Source organism: Impatiens glandulifera, chromosome 3 (genome assembly GCF_907164915.1).
Source record: "Impatiens glandulifera chromosome 3, dImpGla2.1, whole genome shotgun sequence".
NCBI lineage: Eukaryota > Viridiplantae > Streptophyta > Magnoliopsida > Ericales > Balsaminaceae > Impatiens > Impatiens glandulifera.
Window position 1 is genome coordinate 10,003,991 of NC_061864.1, and position 24,272 is coordinate 10,028,262.

Sequence of the window (24,272 nt, forward strand, 5' to 3'; positions counted from 1 at the left end):
TTGATACATTTTTAAAATTGATTTTTACTAATTATAGTGTTAATAAATTCGGTATCAAATAATTTTTTTATTTATTTTTAATTAAAGAGAACTAGCGTGACACATAAAACTATAGCCTCCGTTTTAATTCAAAACGCTCTCAGACGAAATATAATCTGTAATACCTAAAGCCATGGATTCACTTCAACTCAAAGCGCTAGATGGAATAGAACCCATATGACATTCTTATCGAAACAAAACTCGTGACATTCCGATCTCTTGATCTCTTAAACTGACTTTTCCCGTCAAATTGAATCCAAAAATATCCAAAATTTTCCATCCCTTAAAAGCAAAATTAATAAGCGTGAACATATTCAATATTCAATGAGGAGTTCCTTTTCGGCTCTATTATCTATCTAATATCTATATCCTCCATTTTCACATTCTCATTCGAAATCAGATTTCTCAGCCATGGCGGACAAGCTATCTCTCCCACTTCTTCTTCCAAACCCTCCTCTTTCAAGACCCTTCTTTCAAGACCCATCGCCAAACCACCTCCAAGTTCCATCTCTGAAGCCATCTCAACCTCAATTGACACCTCTTCTCCAAGACCTTCTCCCTCACAAGAACATAAACACCAATCAATCCCCAATCCCCAGGTTGCGCCGTCGCATAGGAAAGCACAAAGACATGAACAAAGGAAAACCCTGGTCTCACCACCGTCTATCTCCTCAAGGTCAGCTCACTCTTCAAATTCTCATTTCCCCCAATTTTAACATTACTCAACTCCACGAAACCTTGCTCAAATTATTCGATTCTAGAGAAGAAGAAGAAGAAGAAGGAGAAATCGAATTAGGTTTGTCTTACGATGTTCTAGGGATAGTTAAGGGTTTAGGGTTTAACAGGAAATCTGATTTAGCTATTGAGGTTTTCAATTGGGTTCGAAGACGTGATAATTCTAGTGTTTTATTGAATGGTTCTGTCATTGCTGTGATTATAAGCACGCTGGGGAAAGAAGGAAGGGTTTCTGATGCCGTTTCTTTTCTCCATAATCTGTACAAACATGGTTTCCCACTTGATGTTTATGCATATACTTCTCTGATAACTGCTTGTGGAAGTAATGGAAAGTATAGAGAGGCAATTAGATTGTTTAAGCAAATGGAGGAAGAAGGTTGTCAACCCACTTTGATAACATATAATGTAATCTTGAATGTTTATGGCAAAATGGGAATGCCATGGAATAAAGCTATTGAACTTCTTGACCATATGAAGAGTATAGGGGTCATGCCCGATGCCTATACTTATAACACTCTTATAGCTTGTTGTCGTCGAGGTTCTTTGTATGAGGAGGCGAAGAATGTCTTCGAGGAGATGAAATCGGTTGGCTTTCTACCTGATAAAGTCACTTATAACGCGTTATTAGATGTTTATGGGAAGTCTAGACGACCTAAGGAGGCCATGGAAGTTCTTAGTGAAATGGAGCGAAATGGTTTTTCTCCAACCATTGTCACTTACAATTCGTTGATTGCAGCTTATTTGAGAGATGGTCTTCTCAATGAAGCGCAGGAGTTGAAGGATAGAATGGTGGGGATTGGGATTAAACCAGATGTTTTCACTTACACAACTCTATTGTCGGGTTTCGAGAGGGCGGGGAAAGATGAATCGGCCATGATGGTTTTTGAGGAGATGAGGAACTCGGGTTGTAATCCTAACATATGCACGTTCAATGCTCTTATCAAAATGTATGGAAACCGTGGGAAATTCACTGAGATGATGAAGATTTTTGAGGATATTCATTCTGCGAGATGCACTCCCGACGTTGTGACGTGGAACACGCTGTTGGCGGTGTTTGGTCAAAACGGGATGGATTCAGAAGTCTCGGGCGTGTTCAGGGAGATGAAGAGAGAAGGGTTTGTAGCCGAGAGAGATACTTTCAACACGCTGATAAGCGCTTATAGTCGATGCGGCTCGTTCGAGCAAGCGATGGATATGTACAAGAGGATGTTGGAATCGGGTGTAATTCCTGATCTCTCCACTTACAATTCTGTTCTAGCCGCATTGGCTCGAGGAGGGCTTTGGGAGCAGTCGGAGAGGGTTCTCAACGAGATGAGTGAACACGGGTGCAAACCAAACGAGCTTACGCATAGCTCGTTGCTTCACGCTTACGCAAACGGGAAGGCGATCGAAAAGATGCGTTCTTTTCAAGAGAGGATACACTCGGGCGCGATTGAATCGCACGCCGTGCTTTTGAAGACTCTCGTTTTGGTAAATAGCAAGCGCAACCTTCTGACGGAGACAGAACGGGCTTTCCAAGAGTTGAGGAAATCCGGTTGTTGTATCGATATAACTACATTGAATTCCATGGTTTCTATTTACGGAAGGAGACAGATGATCGCGAAAGCGAACGAGATACTTCGGTTCATGAACGATAACGGATTTACGCCCACGCTCACGACTTATAACAGCTTGATGTATATGTACAGCAGATCGATGAATTTCACTCGATCAGAAGAAATACTAAGGGATAATATACTTGCGAAAGGAATGAAACCCGACATTATATCGTACAATACTGTTATATACGCCTATTGCAGAAACGGGCAGCTTAAGGAAGCTTCTCGGATATTCACGGAGATGACTGAATCTGGGCTCGAACCGGATGTCATAACCTATAATACATTTATTGCGAGTTATGCCGCCGATTCAATGTTTGTGGAAGCTATTGATGTTATCGGTTACATGATCAAGCGTGGATGCAAACCGAACCAGAGTACTTATAATTCCATTGTGGATTGGTATAGTAAGCTTGATCGGTTAGACGAGGCGATCATGTTTATTAACAATCTCCGTAAGCTTGATCCGTATGTTTCTAAAGATGAAGAACGTAGGCTGACCGAACGATTGTCGTCGACGTCGAGATGACTTAAAAAGAAATTGTAAACATATGGGAATATAAATGGTTATTCTTTGTGTTCCAGATAGTGTAAATTTTCTTCCTTAAGCTATAGCTATGTTTCTCTTTTAAAGTGTTAAGTGTATGAAATTTTGCAGGAATTAAATTTGTCACAGCTGTTGCTATGTATCAATAGAAATTGTTATTTTAGAGCTTGTTTTATATATATTGAGTTTTTTTGCAAATGGTGGTGATTAATCTTGATATATGATTGAAGGCATCGACTTGATCATTTGATTGCAGATATGGGGAATTGTTTTGATGTATCTGATTTCTAATTTTACAATATTAATTAAGGTCAAGTGCTGACCTATTCCTAATATCAAACACTTACAAAATAATAAAAGTGTCATATTTTTTTTTAAATTTATCGGTTTTTTTTTATCACTGAAATTTGAGTTAGTGTCCATTTTGTTCGGTTTAATATCTTGATTAGTCGAATTATATTTTTCGTCTCAATATTTTGTAATATTCTAAACCGTTGATAGGATAGGTCGTTTGTTGATTATACCCTCTAATTGAGTTAATAATTTTTGTTGATAGGATAGGTCGTTGGTTGATTATACCTTCTAATTGAGTTAATAATTTTTTTTGAATTCGTCATTTTAATTTAAAAAAACACGAAATAATCAAATTTAGAATTATTTTTTTTTTCCAATAAAGAGTAACTGTAATTGGTCTTTTATGTTAGACTCTAAGTTGTATATATATCTTTCCATGATTTGTATGTGTTTTTCAATATATTGATATATTTTTAGTCAATTATTATTTGGCCGGATCTTTATGGCATACCTTACCGAACTTTGAATAAAGAATAATTTTAATTGTCGCTTAAAATATTTGGTAAAAAATTTTCTTATATCATTGTTAGTTCTTCGGCTTATTTTATTTCGATTCTCATTGTTCAATAATTTAAATAAGTTCATCTTTTGAATGACCATCGACCCTCGACCATCGACCCTCGTCAATGCTTACGATCATGAATCATTTCCATTGAAATTTTTTTCATACAATTTGATATATAAATCATTAATTGTTTATTTTGATTTTGTTGTTGTATTATTTACTGATTAGTGTTGTATATGTAATTTTTAATTGAGTTTAATAATAATTAATTTCTTATATATAAAAAAGAAAGGTTCAATTAAACTCAATTTCTTCATAGAGAATAATAATATATACTCTTTAGATGCTAATGACTTTTGATTAATTAGTAAATATAAGCCAACAATTATGAAAAGCTTTTTCTGATAGCAAACTAAGTACGTACTTTTGAATTTGTTTGTTAATTGTTATGCTTTATTCGGATTAAAATGAACTAAAAAATAAATCATATTTTAAATATTTCTTAATATAAATTGCTAAAAGACAACCAAACTAAAATCATATTTGTTAATATTTTATGTTAGTTACATGTCTCACTAGTCATTAATCATTATACAATCTAAGTGGATCAACGACACGTCTCTTTAAGCCTTGTTTGGGATAGAGTTTAATAATTATCATCATGATTTCACTAAACAAATGTTATAATCACACGATTTATAATAACAAACCATATTTCTTCAATTTCTTATTTCTTATATTATAAATATAAGAAATAAAAAAATCACACATACCAAGTTAGCTTATAAAGTAACAACTTATTCTTAGACAATATATAATAAAGTTATTTAACAATAATCAATTACATCACAATTATGAATTTAATCAAAATAATCCAATCTTACTTATTTATGTAATCCTATGAAACAAAACTCTCTTATTTACGGTTTATCTTATTATAGCTTCATTCTGTTTGAAAAAAAAAATAGGATAACGGATTAAGTATGTAGCCCGCAAACACACTTAACCAGACGTAGAACTTGTAAAGATTCGAACCAAAAAACTTAGAATTAGTATCCACATCTCATTGGCGTTAGGCTAGAAGGGGAATTTATAGCTTTATTCTTTATAATATTTTTAATATATTATTATTTTAATTTATAAAATTTAATACGTTAAGATTATGATTTAAAATCAGGTGTCAAGATAGGCCTTCAAAAAAGTTGCCTACTTAGTCTATGAAAACAATTTAAATTAAAAATAAAAAACAATAAATATATAATTTGTTATGAATGGATAAACTTTATAGTTTTTTTATTATCTTAATATGCTTTTAAATAATTAAAATTACAATAAATATTTATATAATTTGTTATGAATGGATAAACTTTATAAATTTTTTTATTATCTTAACATGCTTTAAAATAATTAAAATTACAATAAATATTTATATAATTTGTTATGAATGGATAAACTTTATAGTTTTTTTTATTATCTCAATATGCTTTTAAATAATTAAAATTACAATAAATAATTATATAATTTGTTATGAATGGATAAACTTTATAGTTTTTATTATTATCTTAATATGCTTTTAAATAATTAAAATTACAATAAATATTTATATAATTTGTAATATATATATATATATATATATATATATATATATATATAATTGATATAAAATAAATATATAAGTTTTTCTAAAAAATATATAACTATATATTTAAAATTTTATTATTTATAATTAATCTAATAAATAAACAAAATGAACAAATATTATAAAATTTTAATATCAAAATAAAATAAATAAAGCTAGTTAATTACATTTAAATATTACAATATAATTTATATATCTTGAGGATAGAAATGAACAAAATAATTTGTGAAAATTAGGTTATTATATATATATATATATATATATATATATATATATATATATATATATATATATATATATATATATATATATATATATATATATAATAAAAAACAAACTATTCTCTATCCATTTGAAAACTTTATTTGTAATTTGTAAAATAATAACATTAGTTTTTGAAACAATAATTATTTTTGAGAAATTAAAAACTATATATTAAAAATTATTAGAAGGTAAATATAAAAATAATAATATGTGGAAAATAATAATAAATCCATTAAAATAGTTCAATTTAAAAAAAAAAAATTAAATAAGGAAGAACTAGCCTGACACTTTATTTTTTTTAAAATTAATTTATAAGTGACTAAAAAATCCCACTTTTATTTTTATATATTGTGAAACAATAAAACTAATCATATTTGATAAAAAAAAAATATGTATGATAATTTAAAATTTATAAAAAAAACTATATTTTATTTATTTATTTATATTTTAAATTATTAATCTGATTTAATCACATTTTATATATCAATTAAAAATAATCCATTTTTTAACTTTGATATTTTGAACATTTAGAAATTGAGTTAACACAATACAACATTACATGATTTATATATCTTTATTAAATGATGTTGATTTAAAAAAAATAAGCATTTTGTTTTCTTCTAAAAAAAAAAATCAATTTCAAGATATCTTTGCACTTTAGAGCTTGTTTGATATGAAGTTTTTTTTTGTTTTTTTTGGGTGGGGGGTTGGGAGGGTTTTCAAAAAAAAAAAAACTATGGTTTGTATAAAATTATTTTATTTTTATAAAATTATTTTTTATCTCTCTACCTTCTTATTTAATAATTAATTTATATTAAAAAAATATAAAATAATTTTAGTATTTTAAATTTTTAATAGATAAATAAATTGATGAGATAGTAATCCCAAATCCCAATAATCAAATATCAAACAAGCCCCCTACTCTCCCCTCTTTGTCACACAAAACTTTTTGAAAAAAATTAATCTTTCTCTTTCTTTAATAATTAAAATATTTTAATTTATATTTTATAATATTAAAATCATTCTTAAATAAAATTAAATATTCATCATAGATTTGGAAATAACTTCCATGAAAGAAACCTTAATTATAAACTAACTCAAATCGTGTGTCAACATCATCATCATCATCATCTCTTAGTTGGCTTGGCTTGGCTTGTTCATATATATGAACAAATAAATATACAGAGAGAGACTTAAGCCTTAGAAAGATGAGTTGGTGGTGGGCAGGAGCAATCGGAGCTGCAAAGGTGATCCATCATTCTTCAATCTCTCATTTCAATTTTGTTTCTAATTCTTCTCAACTTTCTCTACAGAAAAAATTCGATGAAGAAGATGACGCCGCGTCTCTTAAATATCAAAGCGTCGCTCTGATCATCGGCGTCACAGGTATAGTCGGAAACAGCCTCGCCGAGATCCTCCCCCTTTCAGATACCCCCGGCGGTCCTTGGAAGGTCTACGGCGTCGCACGCCGTCCCCGTCCTTCCTGGAATGCAGATTTCCCCGTCGATTATATCCAATGCGATATCCTCGACGCCAACGATACCGTTTCCAAGCTCTCTCCGATTGCTGCCGAGATTACACATATTTTCTATGCAGCATGGACCAGCCGATCTACGGAGGTAGAGAATTGCTCCTTTAACGGCGCTATGTTTCGGAATGTTCTAAACGCTTTGATTCCGAACGCACCGAATCTTCGTCATATCTGTTTACAGACAGGACGGAAACATTACTCTGGACCTTTCGAATTATGGTGGAAAATGCAGTTTCACGATCCACCGCATCATGAAGAACTTCCTCGATTAGATTGTCCTTGTTTCTATTACACACAAGAAGATATTCTTTTCGAGGAATGTTCCAAATCTGATGGTCGAATCACATGGTCGGTTCATCGGCCAGGATTAATCTTCGGTTTCTCTCCTTACAGCTTGATGAACGTGATCGGTTCTCTCTGCGTTTACGCAACAATCTGTAAGCACGAGGGTCTTCCGTTGAGGTTTCCTGGATCAAAGGAAGCATGGGATGGTTATTTCGATTCATCTGATGCAGATTTGATAGCTGAGCATCAGATTTGGGCGTCTGTTGATCCTAATGCGAAAAATGAAGCATTCAATATCAGTAATGGAGATGTATTCAAATGGAAACATTTCTGGAAGATCCTGGCTGAACAGTTTGGTGTTGAAGAAGTAGAATTTGAGGAAGGAGGAGGATTTAGCTTGGTGGAAGCCATGAAAGGGAAGGAAAGAGTATGGGAAGAGATTGTGAAAGAGAAAGAACTGGTTGAAACGAAGCTGAATGAGGTGGGGAATTGGGCTATCATTGATTTGATTTTCAGAGGACCACACCCACTAGATTGTATGAACAAGAGCAAAGAACATGGGTTTTTGGGTTTCAGGAATAGTAAGAATTCTTTCATCAGTTGGATTGATAAGATGAAAGCTTACAAGATTGTGCCTTGAATATTGATCATCCATCCATTCAAAAGACTGTGAGTTCTTGTTTGTTAATGTTGTTTTTGTATGTGAAATCAAAATAATCAGACATTATTGCAATTTACAATAAACATGTTTAATTTTCTTAATATTGTTTGGGGTGAATCCCCTAAACTATGTAATTGTCTAGATATTGCTTTATTTATGATTGAACATGCATTGTTTTGTTTCATTAGGTCTCCTAGAACTTGTGGTTACATTACATATGGTTTGAAACTCTTGGCTTGTGTTCTTTTTGGATTTTTTGATATTGAATAATCTTCAATAAATTTATTTAAAATCATTTTTTTAGTTTGTGCATTCCAATCTAGACTAGATTAAAGATGTTCAGAAATGTATTGAGAAAAAAATTCCTTGTATTAGTACCAAATTTAGAATTTTTTTATGCTCACTTCTACTTTAACATTCAATACACTGGTTTTCATAAAATTTAACTAAAAAAAGTGTTTCAATATTTATACTTAAATAAAGCATATTTCAAAAATTATTTAATTTAAATTAATATCTTAATATAAAAAAATATATCTCAATAATTTTTTTTTTTAATTTTTTTTTTCCAAATTCAGATTCAGCTAAATTTTCCAAATTGGGCCAAAATATCAAGAATTTTATTTGTTTTTGTTAAATGATAGAACAAGTGGGGACACACAATTTGTTTAGTTAAATGACAGAATAAGTGGGGACACCCAATTCATTAGTGTTTGATTTTAAAAATATATATATTTATATTATATTATTATTATTATATATTAATCAAAATATTTTAAATAAAAAGTTTAATTTGAAATTAATTAGATTATAGGGTATACTTTAAAACATATTATACAATTATATTACAAAAGAAATAAGAATAAAAAAAGTATTTTTTTTGTACAAACATCACATAAACCATGCCAAAATTATAAACTTGAATATTAAAATCTCAATTGCATGAAAATGCATTTTTTATTTTATTTAATTTTTTTTAATAAAGGAGAATTAGCAAAATGTATTTTTTTTAAATATAAAAATAACTTATTAAAAATAAAAATAAAAATAAAATTATAATTAAAATTGGAATTGAAATTAAGAATATAATTAATTTTTTTAATAACTTAAAATAAAATTATAATTTAAATAAATATATATATATATATATATATATAATTTTTAACTTTAAGACTTCAGTTATTTAAAATTAGAATATATAATAATAAAAAGAATGAAACCCGGAGTTAGTAATTGGATAGGGTTGTAATAATCGACCCGGATGAATTCGGGTCTAGGTCTCGCCGTCTCTACTACTGTCTATCTGATTCTGATATAGTGAAGAGAGAATAGAGAAGTAACAATCGGTGAAGTAGATATGGATCTTTTCTCATCGTCGGCTTCGATTGCGCAGAGAACGTGGGAAATCGAGAACAACATTCACTCCTTGGAAACTCACGTTCCATCATCATCCTCTTCGGCGGCGGACTCATCTGATTCGATCTTCAATTACGACGATGAGGCTCAGAACAAGGTCCTCAGGGAGAAGCCATGGACTAACGACCCTCACTACTTCAAGCGTGTCAAGATCTCCGCTCTCGCTCTTTTGAAGATGGTTGTTCACGCCCGCTCCGGCGGCACCATCGAGATCATGGGCCTTATGCAAGGAAAGACTTACGGAGACACCATCATAGTCATGGATTCGTTTGCTCTCCCTGTTGAAGGCACGGAGACTAGGGTTAATGCCCAGGAGGACGCTTATGAGTACATGGTCGAATATTCCCAGACGAACAAGCAGGTTTTTTTTTAAATTTTATTTAAACATCTTTTGTTTGAAACATTACTTGAATCTGGTTGGTCATATTCAAAATTTGAAACCCCAGTTCCACTTCCGTGGAATTAGTGTTTTCAGCACTAGGGAATATAAGTTAGGTTTTCCTTTGGCAATGCAGCTATTTCCAAACATTTTCTGGTGGCGTTTTCATTTATTTGATTAGATTAGAATGAGTAAAACCCAGAAGGTATAGTGGTGATTCCAATCCCATAGCTAATGCCAGAAGAAAAAAATAGTAGTTTTCATGGTAGTTGAAGAGATATTGAAGAAAACAGATGAGATTATATCTAGTGTTGTTATGCTCTAAAGTCTAAACCAAGACTATCTTCAGCTCTGCCTTGTCTTCATTAGGAGACAAGATCAGTTAAATCATTGAGTTGAATCAAAATAACAATTTTGTTCTTGTAAGCTTTCATTTGCTAACACCAGTTTCAGATGGGATCACATTTTGGAAACTCGAGTATCTGAACTGATTCGACAGTAACTTTCTATTAGATCCAAATACTTATTAGATGAAAAACCGCCAGCTAATTTCTGAATGTGTTGGACTAAGTTCAGTTTCCAAGAAATCTGATACAGAAAGTGTTTTTTCAAATGAAGCCAATAATTGTATTTTAGTAACTCGTAGATTTTCAAATTCACTTTTCCTTATATATGGGGGGTATAGACAATTGTTTGGCTGAAGTGTGGATACCTGTCATAGATTTGAACACACATTTTCTACTTGACATTCATGCCCTTGAGGTTTGCTCTTATTATTGGTTCTTTAGGCAGGAAGGTTAGAAAACGTAGTTGGGTGGTACCATTCACACCCTGGTTATGGTTGCTGGCTTTCTGGTATCGATGTTTCAACGCAGATGCTGAACCAGCAGCATCAGGAGCCATTTCTGGCTGTAGTGATTGATCCAACTAGGACAGTTTCGGCTGGAAAGGTTGAGATAGGGGCATTTAGAACATATCCAGATGGCTATAAGCCAGCTGATGATCCTGTTTCAGAATATCAAACCATCCCCTTGAACAAGATCGAAGACTTTGGCGTACACTGTAAACAGGTTATATTATGTTTGTTTTCAAATTCGGTTAGATTAGAGATCTTCTTTGATGCATGCATGTATGTATGTATGTATGTTTCAGAATATCTTTTGCTGAGTTTGTTTCTTGATATGCACAGTATTATGCACTGGATATAACATATTTCAAATCATCACTTGACTGTCACATCTTGGATATGTTATGGAATAAGTACTGGGTGAACACTCTCTCCTCATCGCCTTTGCTGGGAAATGGAGACTATGTAGCTGGACAAATGTCTGATTTGGGTATGTCCGCCTTTTCAAATTCTAATCATTGGTGCTGTATGTTGCAAGCTCTAAATGCTAATTGATTAACTTTTCTATTATATATTATCATGCAGCTGAAAAGCTAGAGCAAGCTGAAAATCATTTGTCACATTCACGATTTGGGCCTCTTATAACTCCTTCTTCTTCAAGGAAGAAAGAGGTTAGTGGATACATATATATTATATGCTTTCTCTTTACAGAAGGATACTTGTTTGATGGTCTGGTATTTGATTCGATTTTGTTGAATTGCAGGAAGAAAATGAACTTGCGAAAATAACTAGGGACAGTGCAAAGATAACGGTTGAGCAGATTCACGGATTAATGTCACAGGTGGGTCTTTCTTCTCTTTCCAACTGTTTTGTGATTTTGGATCTTCTAATTATACCTAATAATCACATTCTCTCTTTGATCAGGTTATAAAGGACATACTATTCAATTCAGTTAGACAGCCCAGCGGTGGCAGCAGCAGCAGCAGACACAGTTGCTGTGAACATTCTTCTGGTCCTGAACCTATGGTTGAAACCTAATCAAAATCCTCAATGGATTAGCAACTCTGTTTCTGACATATATTTTCCTCTCTCTTTAAACCCCTACCCTAAACCTTGACGTTTTTTTGCTCTCTGTGAATTGAAGAAAGCTAAGGATATTCAGCAGCTTATTCTCCCATGGGTTTACTTTGCCAATTGCTTTTGCTTAGGTATGTTTGATACAATTCAGTTTATATGTTCCAGCTTATTTGCTGCTAATTGGTTTGATGGTGTTATGAGAGAGACAAAATAAGAGATAACATGGTTGTTTGGAACTGTATTTTACATAATACAAAGCAAGCAAAGCATGAAAGGAGAAAATTATGAAAAAATACAAGGTTGTTTTTAAGTTATAAGTTGCAAAAGATAAAAGAAAGAAAGAAAAAAGCCAGATCTCCGGGTCCGTGTGATGAAGTTGTTGTGGCATATCCTCCCTCCAAGGCTCCAATTCAATCACCTGGACCCTGAGTTGTGGGTAATAAATAATATTGCACAATCACACATTTGAAGATTTGCCTATTGTCTATTGGGGCTCGAATTAAGTTCATTAATGTCTAACCCGGCTTCATTCATTAATTATAGTGAGATTGAAAAGAACATAGTCTTGCGAGAGAAAATATAAAGAATTGTTTTTTCTTCCTATTCTCCCTCCCTATAATCTCTCCTTATTTATATAATTTGATATAATATAATTTATACATTATTTTAAAATTTATATTATTATTTATTAAATTTTTTAATTCAAATATTTGTTTTTAACTTGTAAACCAATCAAACAAACCCCATAAATATATGATGGCTTAATTATATATTTTCAGTCAAACAAAACACCCATAAATTTTTTAATTACTAATAATATTTAAAATTATAAAACTTTATTTGTTCATAAACATAACATGAATATGTGTAATTATTTTTCATGCAATGATTTGATAATTAATATATATATGTACTTAGTAGACTAGACTTTATAAATACATGAATTCAAAAAATAATATACTTATAGCATTGAAAAAACATTAAAAATATCTCATTTCTATTAATACGAGTTTTACAATATACATGATTAATAATAAGGTATAAGAATATAATGAGGTTGAGGTTGGGGTTGAGGTTGATAGACACGAATTAAAGGTAACTCGAGTCCATGAATAATGTTTTTGAATCCATTGATTTTGCAAGGAGGAAGTTTATCCAAATAATCTTGTCGGAGTTTACAAAATACTTCCATCGTAAGAAGACTATCTGAACCAGCCTGATGACTCTGAGTGCCCGATCTTCTTTCCACTTTAAGAGTATTCGCCAATTTGTCTAACCCACCGTAGAGTCCATCGAAAGACTTCATAACGTGTTTGAGGTCGAAAACTGATTCCCCGAATATTTGCCTGACTAGAACCATGAACATGATCGGATCCGATGGAAGGGGACTTCCGGTTAGAATCTTGACGACGAATCCAAAGTCATAGGCACCATGAAAAGTGATCCAAGCGCGAGGAATCTTAGAGCCCAATACTCCACAATCCGTCAACATAGAGATTAACAATCCCGAATCAATACCATCTACTTTGTTTCTTGCAAAGTCAATACCCTGATTCTTTAAGAGTGCTATGGAGTCTGAGTTGTGAACATCTGAATCAACGTCAAAATCCTTGATGTTAAACTGCCACACAAAAGAACTTACATATCCGGAACGAGGGTTGGGAGAAGTTGACAGTGTTAGACCAAATTGGATTAACTTGAGAGCGTCTACATTGGCCTTCATATAAGAATAGTTAGTCTCAGGAGGTAGACTCGAAAGACAATAGTTTGGAACGTCGGGCTTGTAGATAGTGCCGGGGAATTCGGTATCGAATGACACAAACGGTGTGCAAGGAAGGATTTTATAAATCATATCAATCTCTTCATTAACATTATAGTTCCAAACTTCACGAATTCTATTGTTGGAGTCCATGCCTATAAAATAAGAACTAAGTCTTGTGAGTGGAAAATAAAATAAAGTTATGGTTTGAAGAGAATTTATAACTAATTGATCCAAAAATATCTCATATATAATTAATAAGTTTAATTTTAAACTTATTCCTATTTCTAATCCTAAAATATTATTATTATTATTATTTATTTTAAATTTAATCAACTAAATAATTTGAATTAACAAATTATAAATTCAATAAATTTAGATCATCTTATAAATATCATAAATAAAATTATAATTATAATTATAAAATTTACGAATTAATTTGTTTTTTTATATTTAATTAAATGGTTTATAATAGAGATGGAAGTGAATATATTAAATATTAATTTAACCCAACAAAGAGAAAAATAAAAAAGTAATATATATATTATATTAACCAATGAGATAAAATAAAATTGGATAATATAAGAAAAAGAAAAAAAAGAATGCTATCTAAACTCATTCAAATTATTAAGGGGTATACTTACTTAAATGTATAGAAATTCTATGCTTAAAACCCTGTCCTCTTTGTTTTTTAGTTGTACAATTTAAATCTCAACCATAATCCTAATTTTAATCCTAAATTATTATTATTATTATTTATTTTAAATTTAATCAATTAAATAATTTGAATTAACAAATTATAAATTAAATAATTTTAGAATTTTTTAATTACATTATCATCTTATATTTATTATAGACAAAATTTTAATTATAATTATAATTATAATTAAAATGTATTATTTCATTTTTATTTTAAATTTAATGATTTTTTTGTTTAATTAGATGGTTTATAATATAGAATGAAGTAAATATATTAAATATTAATTAACAAAACAAAGAAAAAATAATTATATATGTATATATTAACCAAGAGATAAAAAAAATGCAATCTAAACATATTCGAGGTTTTTTTTTATATAGTTTTACAATTTTTATTTATTTATTTTATGTGTTTGAATGTTTTAAATTGTTTTTACAATAATTAAAAAACTCCTAAAAATAATATTTTTAACAAAGACAAAAAAAAAATATCGTGAAAACCTACAAAACTATATTTAAATATTATAGATCCAATTTATATTTATTTATTTATTTATATAATATATAGTTTTATTCATAGTTATTCTCTGTTTTTATCTCTTATATCTAACTTATTTTCATATTAAAAGTTTGATTTAATTTTAATAAAATTTAATATTCTATTGAAATTTATTTTAATTAAAGTATTGTAAAATATATGAAATGAAAATCCATATAAATACGTTAAGATTTAAATTATAAATTCAATAAATTTAGATCATCTTATAAATATCATAAATAAAATTTTAATTATAATTAAAATGTATTATTTCATTTTTATTTTAAATTTAACGATTAATTTGTTTTTTATATTTAATTAAATGGTTTATAATATAAAATGGAGGGAATATATTAAATATTAATTTAATAAAACACGAAAAAAAAAAGTAATATATATATATATATATTAACCAATGAGATAAAATAAAATTGAATAATCTAAAAAAAAACAAAAAAAAAAAAAACAATGGAATCTAAACTCATTTGAGATTCAAATGATTGAGGGTATGTATACCTAAATTCTACGCTTAAAATTCTGTTCTTTTTGTTTTTAAGTTGTACAATTTTAATCTTAACCATAATCCTAATTTTAATCCTAAAATATTATTATTATTATTATTTTAAAACTTAATCAATTAAATCATTTGAATAGATTTAATAAATTTAAAATTTTTACTTATATTATCATCTTATAATTATTATAGACAAAATTTTAATTTTAATTATAATTAAAATGTATTATTTCATTTTTATTTTAAATTTAACAATTAATTTCTTTTTTTTTTTTGTTTAAATAGATGGTTTATAATATAGAATGAAGTGAATATATTAAATATTAATTAACAAAACAGAAAAAATAATAATATATATATTTATATATATTTATTAACCAATTAGATAAAAAAAAATTAATCTAAACTCATTCAAATTATTGAGGGTGAATTGATTAGATACTTTTAAGTATATTATTGGAACGCTTAAAACACTGTTTGTTTTTTATAGTTTTAGAATTTTTATTTATTTATTTATTTTATGTGTTTGAATATTTTAAATTATTTTTAAAATAATTACAAAACTGCTAAGAATAATATTTTTATCAAAGACAAAAAAAATACTATTTTTCCCGTAAAAACCTACAAAACTATATCAAATATTAAAGACTCAATTCATATTTATTTATTTATTTAGTTTTAAATACTATTCTTCTTCTTTATATAATTTATAGTTTTATTCAAAATTATTATATGTTTTTATTTTTTTCATCTAACTCATAATAATATCAAAAGTTTGATCTATTTTTTTTTAATAAAATTTAACATTCTACTGAAATTTATTTTAATTAAAGTATTGTAAAAGATATGAAATGAAAATCTATGTAGTCGCTTTAAGATTTATGCGAAAAATTAAACGTACCTTATTCTTCCAAGAACGATCCAAAAAGAGTATAAAGTTAAGACTCAAAGAGAATTGAGAGCAAGAAACTAAAGAATATTTTATGTTATTATTTATGTTTTATTGATGAGAATTAAGATATATATACATAAATTTAGGAAACATCCTTATCCTTAGTTAGCAAAATATAAAACTATAATAATATTCTAAACTTTAAATAAAGTATTTCCTAAATATATAATATTCCAATATCCTAAATATATAATATCTCAATATATATTATCTATAAATTAAATAAATTAAATTTTAAAATATTCATTTTAAAAATAAAACTAAAAATATTTAAAAAAAAACATAAAGTTAAAAAAATCTTTAAAAATGTTCAAAATACTAAAATAGAAAAGAAAAAAAAGTTATAAAATATGATATAAATTATTTAATTTATTTTTATTTGAAGTCATGTCTATAATTTATTTTAACATCAATAAAATTTAAAATGAGCTATTTTCATTCATTTTAGACTTATTAAAATAAGTAAATTAAACACTATAATTTTTTTTTTAAAGTTCATAATGATATGATAAATAAAATAAAATTTATGGACAAAATTAGTGAATAGGTGTAGCAATAATAGCGGTTCTTGTATATTTCAAATTTTTTATGTCAAACAAAGTTAAATTTGTTTTATTTTTAAATTTATGTCATCTAATTATATTTTCGCTACTCAAATTCATAAATAAAAAAAAATAAAACTTAGCCAATTTAACTTAAGAAATTTTTCCAGGTCAATGGAGTAGGTAAAACTAGTATTTTTGTTGTTTTAAATTGAAAGTTAAATCATGTTAACTACTATATGAACATTTCCAAACATAACTTATACATTAATGTACTATCTACATTACACTTAATTTTGACTAGGCTTCTCATAGAAGAGATAAAAAAAAAATAGCATATATTTTCTTAACAATAATAAAAAGAAAGAAAGAGTGTAGCGTTTCAAAAATTGATCCTAGATTCATTGTTGAAAATTCTGGATGTTTAAATTTAATAAAATTATATTAAATTGTTTACATTTCTCCTTAAAAATATCAACTTTTTTTTTTTATCTTTATCATAAGTAATGAGAAATATTTTTTGGTTATTCTCACTCTTTATATCTTAATTTCTCTCTTATAAATAATATATATATTAAGTCAACAAATTAATAATTAATAATTAAATATAAAAAATATATTAATATTTATTTTAATTATATTTTGTTTAATATATCAAATTATATAATTTAATATATTGAGTTTATTAACTAATATAATTAATATATAAAGATATAATAGTCTTGATATATTAGTTTTAGATCCAAAATTTAAATGTCGAGTATTTGAAGTTTAAATCATTGTTATCTTTAAATATTTAAGTTATTAAGTATTTTTAATTTTATCAACATTGTTATAGTAATAATTCATATATAAAAAGGTTTAGTTTAGATATTGAACCATTTAACTAATATATATATATATATATATATATATATATATATATATATATATATATATATATATATATATATATATATATATATATAAATTAACAGTGGCAACTCAAATTTAAAGCAATATTTAATTATACGTACATATTATTACTATTATAAGATATTTCCCCTTGAGTTGTAAATAGAAGTTGTATAATTTCAATATGTATTATTAATCGAGGAGATGGAGGCAGGGGCAGCCGAGGTAATTAAATTAGGTTGATCAGATTGGTCCACCCCATCTACACTCCTAAGCCAATAGGTGCGGTTAAACACGGCTGCGGACGTCGTTCATGACCCACTCTTGCCCGGCTGGAAAGTATATTCCCGACCGAGGGTGCGGGACCCAGCACCCATCTCGGCTTCTAATTGTTTTTTCGACCTTTGTTGAGCTGCTTATCTACCTTACCAACTAATATTTTTATGGTACACCTGTTACAATTTTGTTAAATATTCAACTTATACACTTTTCTCTCAATTTTTAAACACTTTCAATATATACCAAATATTTGAGGAATTCCTTCCTAATAATGTTCAGATGTGACTTCAGCAGAATCACCGCACATTGTATTTTATTATTGATGCCTCAATTATTCCCTTGGCCTTAAAATACAAGTCTCAACAGGTTAGAACAGAGAATTCTCAAACAATCAAAATGTTAAAACTGTATAAATTACATTTTTTTTTCAAATCATAATCCCATTTTGCTGATTTCCTATATAAGTCTTCGGATATCTCATCTAGATAGATTCCATAATTATTTTATTATTTGTGCATGTCTTAACAAGGAAATGTCAAAAACCCTGAACGGAAATTGATTTATTGAAGCGGCAATAGTTGAGTCAACACTTTTCATGAAATCCATAGAGGTAAGAAAAAATATAAACATAAATGTGAAATATAAACACTTTTAAATAAATTCATGAGTTACCGAGTCTTAAGATATGAAATATTTTCCCTCCCAATTTGCACTATCTGGTGATGGAAGATTGTGAATCATTTGATTTTTTTTATTTTTATTTTTGCATATTGATGCATAAAATATAAAAATGGTTACTCTATAATAGGGAAGAAGATCTCCAAAGTCTCATTTTAAGTTGTCATGTGGTTAGGTAGTCGAAAAATAAAATATTAAAAATTTTACTTACAATGTCATATGTCTTTAAGTCTTAAGATGATAAACTAAATAATTTCATTTCTCTTTGAAGTGTCGGAAAAAGAATCTATAAGTTTAGGGATTAACTATATACCTGCATATAATTTTTTTTTTTAAAGTAACATGATTTTTGAAATATTAATAACACTTGTAAGTATTTGTGAAACTAATTTATTTTATACATTTCGTTAAAATTAATATTATTATTTGTTAAAAATATATTGATATATAATACAAATATTTATTTTTGAAATATATGGCTCATATATTTTCAGATTAAATTTAGTTTGGAATAAAAATATATATTTTTGTTTTTTATTTATGAATATATTGTTTTAATATTGACTTAAATAAATTTGGAGTTTTTATTTGATGTAATGGACAAAATGAGAATGAGTGCGAAATGGATTGGTTGAATTAGATTTTACATCTCGACAATTAAGTTTTTTGTCACTGTTAATAGAAGTTCTCAAGGATTTTTCGAGAGCTCTAGAGGGATAGACAGTGTGTTGTCATCTATGCCCACATATATGATGTCCTTATTCATTCTCTCTAAGAGTGTGGCAGTGAAAATGGAAAAAAATAATGTGTAATTTCTATGGGGATCTTCAAACTCATCGTTTTATCATTTAGTTAATTGAGATAAGGTTAAATGTTTTAAAGATTAAGGAGGTATAGATTTTCGTAATCTTATTTATTTTAATAAAGCTTTTTTTTTATCAAAATGAGTAGATTTGCAATGGACACTACAAGGAAAATAAGGCATTTGCGATGTATATTTCCTACAGAATTTCCGATGAATATAGAATTAGTGACATATTATCCATTTGTATTATAAATGTCAGTATTTCGGTCGTCAGTAAATCTTTCGACGAATATTAAATCCGTCATAAATATTTGTGACGATTTTTCCCACGAATTATTTCATTGAAAATTTTTCGTGGAATATTCATAGAAAATTTCTTAATTTCATTGGAACTTTTTCATAGGAATATACGTCATAAATTAATATATTACTTTTAAATTATATTTTATATTTTAATTTTATTTTTCTTAATTATTTCTCATAATGCACAAACTAATTGAATATCAATAAAAGACTATCTCAATTATATATGAATTAAATTTTAATAATTAGAATTAAAAAAAACTAACTATCTTAAAAGTATCATGTTTAAATTTCTTAACAAAAAAAAATCACTTAAATACAAAGAGAGATTTCACTTTAATCAGAGATCATTTTTTCCCTTAAATCTTTTTAAACTCAAACCGATGTAGCCTTTTGACCTTGGCATCTCTAATTTGCAACCAAATTGTTTGTTTGTTAGTCTATAAAATAAATGCATAAAAAGACATTCACAAGAGAAAGATAACATGTCATGAGACAGATCTTTTTTCATCCAAAAACTGATTGTAAATACTATAGTATCATTGTTTTTCTAGACTATGTTTTTTTTTCTAGCGAGGCTAGCACAACATCTCACTGTTATGACCTACTTCAATCAAGTTGTTCCTAATTGGAGTCAAACATAAGACATCGGTCTCTTAGTTTAATACTAGCTCTTACTACTTGAGACATATATGACAGCCTAACCCAAGGTGAGATGGAAAAAATATATCTTACAATTTTCAACAATAGTGTTCTTTTACCAAAATTCAGTCATAGTAATGATTGCCTTACCTCATTAACTGGTTCAATTTTCTGATTCAGAATGTTGCATTCCTTAGCATATTCATAAAGATGAAACAAGATAACAACCTGTCAAGTTTCTAAGAACCACCAAACAAAAAATCTCAGTATAATGGAAGTGATAACAAAGTGATTTAAGCAAGCTTCCACTTTAAGAAATTTAACAAAATAATGTAAGCACAAAGTAACATGTTAGGATCGGAATCACCGAACGAGACTGGGGTTTCGCTAGGCTGAACGCTTAAACACACGTCGGTTGATAATAACCATGTTAAAAATTGATTATCTCGTTTCTATTCTTCACAAGTTGTCACAAACTCTTGAACCGAGTTCAAGTGCGGAAATGTTTATTTCAACTTGAAGCAATACGAAAATATTAGGATAATGCGAAAAGAACACAAGACACAAGAGATGTTTATGTATGTTCAAAGTAAACTCTCCTACGTCACCCCTTCTTCTCGACCACGAGAATGATACTTTTCTCAACCTTGAGAAAAGTATTCACTAGAAGATTTGGTTAAATATAACACACTTTTACACAACCTAGTCGATCAGTCATGACTTAGTTGTTGTCTGCTTTCGAACTCTTAGCACACACACAACACTTGTTGATAAACACTCTATCAACATAATAAGAACTTGATACAACAATTTTCGATATGAAGACACTCTCACACACAAAAAATATGTTGAAATAAAAGCTTGAATATATTTGTAGAGAGAGAGTTTTTGATTAACAAGAGAGCTCTGAACTTCAAGTCTCTTCTACTCTGTTCTTCCTTTTAATCTTCTTGTATATGCAAGGCACAACAACGATCATATCTTTATCTTTTTTCAACGGACATGTTGACTTCAAATAACACTAGTCCTTTTTTGATTGGCGGAGCTGATTAATGCTCTCACAACATCTCACGTAGGCTTATTATATTTTAGGGCAAATTACCTGGGCGGCCCTCGAATTACCTCGATCGCTTACTTTTGGCCCTCAAATTAATTTTTGAAACAAATCGCCCCTTCAACTTTTATAAAGGTTACTAATGGCCCTTCCGTCAACTTTTTAGTTAAACATAACGGCTTAAGCTTAAAATATATTTTTTATATATATTATCTTTAATCTTATATTTTATATTTATATATATAATTATTAAATCGTTTATATATAATATTATATATATATATATAGGGCTGCAAATGAGTCAAGCTACTCGTGAGCCGCTTGGTCAAAGCTCGGCTTGAGCTTGACTTTGACCGAGCTCGAGCCGAACTCGAGCCGGCTCGTTTAAAATTCGAGTCGAGCTCGAGCTCATATAATGCTTGCTCGATGGCTTGTCGAGCTTTTTCGAGCCTAAGTATATAATATATAATTTTTTTATTTAATATTAAAACTCTAATAATATATTTTTTCCCTCTCTTTTTCTTCAAAGCCCATATGAAAGGCCCATAATCCATAATTAAAACCCTAATTTCTAACACATCTACGACTTTCATCTAATCCCTCTTCTTTATTTCTCATCTAACCTAATCTGACTCTTCATCTAATCGCCTCTTCTTCTCTCATCTAACCTGTTCATCTAATAGACTTTCTTTCCTTCTTTCTAAATTTTCTCTTCCATGCCTCTTCTTTCATTCTTCATTCGTTTTCTCTTCCATATTCACCATTTCTTTCACTCTTAATCTTTTCTTCATTCGTCTTCACATATTTTTTCAGAAGAGTCTTACAGTTACATTACAGGTAATTAAATTTATTTTCTCTTTTTATGATAACTATTGTTTTTGCATTTTTATTTAACTTTGATTTTTTTTACTTTAAGTAAATCCAGCAACAAAGAAAGGAAAAAATTATTTATTGGTGAACTCAGTGGTAAGGTAAGTCTTGTTCATCTTTTTTTCTTAAAAAAATTTATGCTTATATATATTTTTTTATGTATTAGGATAAACTTAGACTTCGATTATTCTATATCTAGGTTGGATGAATATATAGAATAATAATTAGTTTAGTATAAAAAGAAATAAATATGGTTAATATTTTATTTATAATAAAATTATACTTATATTATACTATACTTATATTGAAAAGAGATAAAAAATACTTATATTATACTATATATATTTTTTATATATAATATATATTGTAATATAAAAAAAATAATATATATCTAATATTATCTAAGATAGCAGCTAACATTTTAGCAATTCCAGTGGCTTCAGAAGCAACATTTAGTGCTGGAACAAGAGTCATTAATTCTTACCGTTCATCACTATCTACGAATACAGTGCAAACTCTACTTTGTGGAGGTGATTGGCTTCGACATATAAATGGAATGAAAAAGAAGACTAAAGTAAGTTTTTATAATTAAATTCTTATGTTATATACTGAATTTTATCACTTATTTAATTAATTTTTCACTTTTTCAGAAAGAGAAGACACATCAAGAAATTTTTTTGTCGGTATCTACATCTTAAAGTAAGTTAAATTTTAGTTATTTGTTTTAACATTTATTTTTTATATTAATTATTTTTAAGATTAAACATTTCATATTATTGAATGCAGGTAGTTGTACGTGTGCTATGATTGAAGAACATGAGTTAAAAAGATTAATATATTGAATGTTCAAACAATTTTTATTGTTTTGTACTTTAATTTTTGAATTTTATGTTTTAGAATTTTGATTAGTAATGGTGATTTAATGTTTTGGATTATTATGTTTTAGAATTTTGAATAGTTATGATTGTTTCATATTTTAATTTTGAAATATCATGTTTTTATTAATATGTATGAAAGATTGATATTTTAATTTTATAAATAAATTTGGTTCGAGCTCGAATCGAGTTCGAGCTCGAGTTTGAGCTTGAAAATTAAATTTTTGTTCAAGCTTTCGAGTCGAGCCGAGCTTGTAGGTAATATAGTCGAGTCGAACTCGAGCTCAAATTTATAAGCTCGTTCGAGCTCGAGTTCGAGTCTAGCTAATAAATACTTAATCGAGTCGAGCTCGAGCTTCAGCAAGCTTGAGCTCGGCTCGGCTCATTTGCAGCCCTATATATATATATATATATTATCAAATTTTATATTTATATAATTATTAAATCTTTTATATAATATATAAATAATATATATATATATTATTTATTTTAATCTATATTTATATAAAATAAAGTTTAAAATAATTTATATAATAAATATATATTATCTTTAATTAATTTATATAATATATATTTTAAAAATTAATTCTAGTGCTAAAAATAATTGAGTAATTAGAAGGTTATCATTACTTTTAACCTTTCAAATTATTTTTTAAAATATATATTTTATAAATTATATAAATTTATTTATATATATATATATAATTAATGATTAGAGATAATACATATAATTTATTTTTAAATTTTATTATATATATATATATATAAATAAAAGTAAATAATATATATATATTTATATATATAAGAGATTTAATAATTATATAAATATAAAAATTAATAATAAAAGATATATATATATATATAATATTATATATAAGCGATTTAATAATTATATATATAAATATAAAAAAAATAAAATTAAAGATAATATATAAGAAAATATATTTTAAACTTAAGCCGTTATGTTTAACCAAAAAGTTGACGGAAGGGC

General features: G+C 27.9%; 4 protein-coding genes across 4 annotated transcripts; 3 read left to right on the forward strand and 1 right to left on the reverse strand.

The window, feature by feature from the left end:
* Positions 1-388: 388 nt before the first annotated feature.
* On the forward strand, positions 389-3,096 carry LOC124929047 (pentatricopeptide repeat-containing protein At5g02860). Its single transcript, XM_047469311.1, has one exon. It carries the CDS (start codon positions 451-453, stop codon positions 2,899-2,901), a length of 2,451 nt encoding a protein of 816 aa, XP_047325267.1. The 5' UTR covers positions 389-450; the 3' UTR covers positions 2,902-3,096.
* A 3,687-nt stretch (positions 3,097-6,783) lies between these two features.
* Positions 6,784-8,342, forward strand: LOC124931029 (3-oxo-Delta(4,5)-steroid 5-beta-reductase-like). The gene is made up of 2 exons (XM_047471417.1): positions 6,784-6,928; positions 6,995-8,342. Exons 1-2 carry the CDS (start codon positions 6,890-6,892, stop codon positions 8,135-8,137), a joined length of 1,182 nt encoding a protein of 393 aa, XP_047327373.1. The 5' UTR covers positions 6,784-6,889; the 3' UTR covers positions 8,138-8,342.
* A 1,117-nt stretch (positions 8,343-9,459) lies between these two features.
* LOC124929479 (COP9 signalosome complex subunit 5b-like) lies at positions 9,460-12,027 on the forward strand. The gene is made up of 6 exons (XM_047469849.1): positions 9,460-9,935; positions 10,742-11,023; positions 11,143-11,290; positions 11,386-11,471; positions 11,564-11,641; positions 11,725-12,027. Exons 1-6 carry the CDS (start codon positions 9,516-9,518, stop codon positions 11,836-11,838), a joined length of 1,128 nt encoding a protein of 375 aa, XP_047325805.1. The 5' UTR covers positions 9,460-9,515; the 3' UTR covers positions 11,839-12,027.
* Positions 12,028-12,904: 877 nt separating this feature from the next.
* On the reverse strand, positions 12,905-13,789 carry LOC124929681 (probable CCR4-associated factor 1 homolog 11). Its single transcript, XM_047470081.1, has one exon. The coding sequence runs from the start codon at positions 13,787-13,789 to the stop codon at positions 12,905-12,907; it is 885 nt and encodes a 294-aa protein (XP_047326037.1).
* Between the last annotated feature and the right edge of the window lie 10,483 nt (positions 13,790-24,272).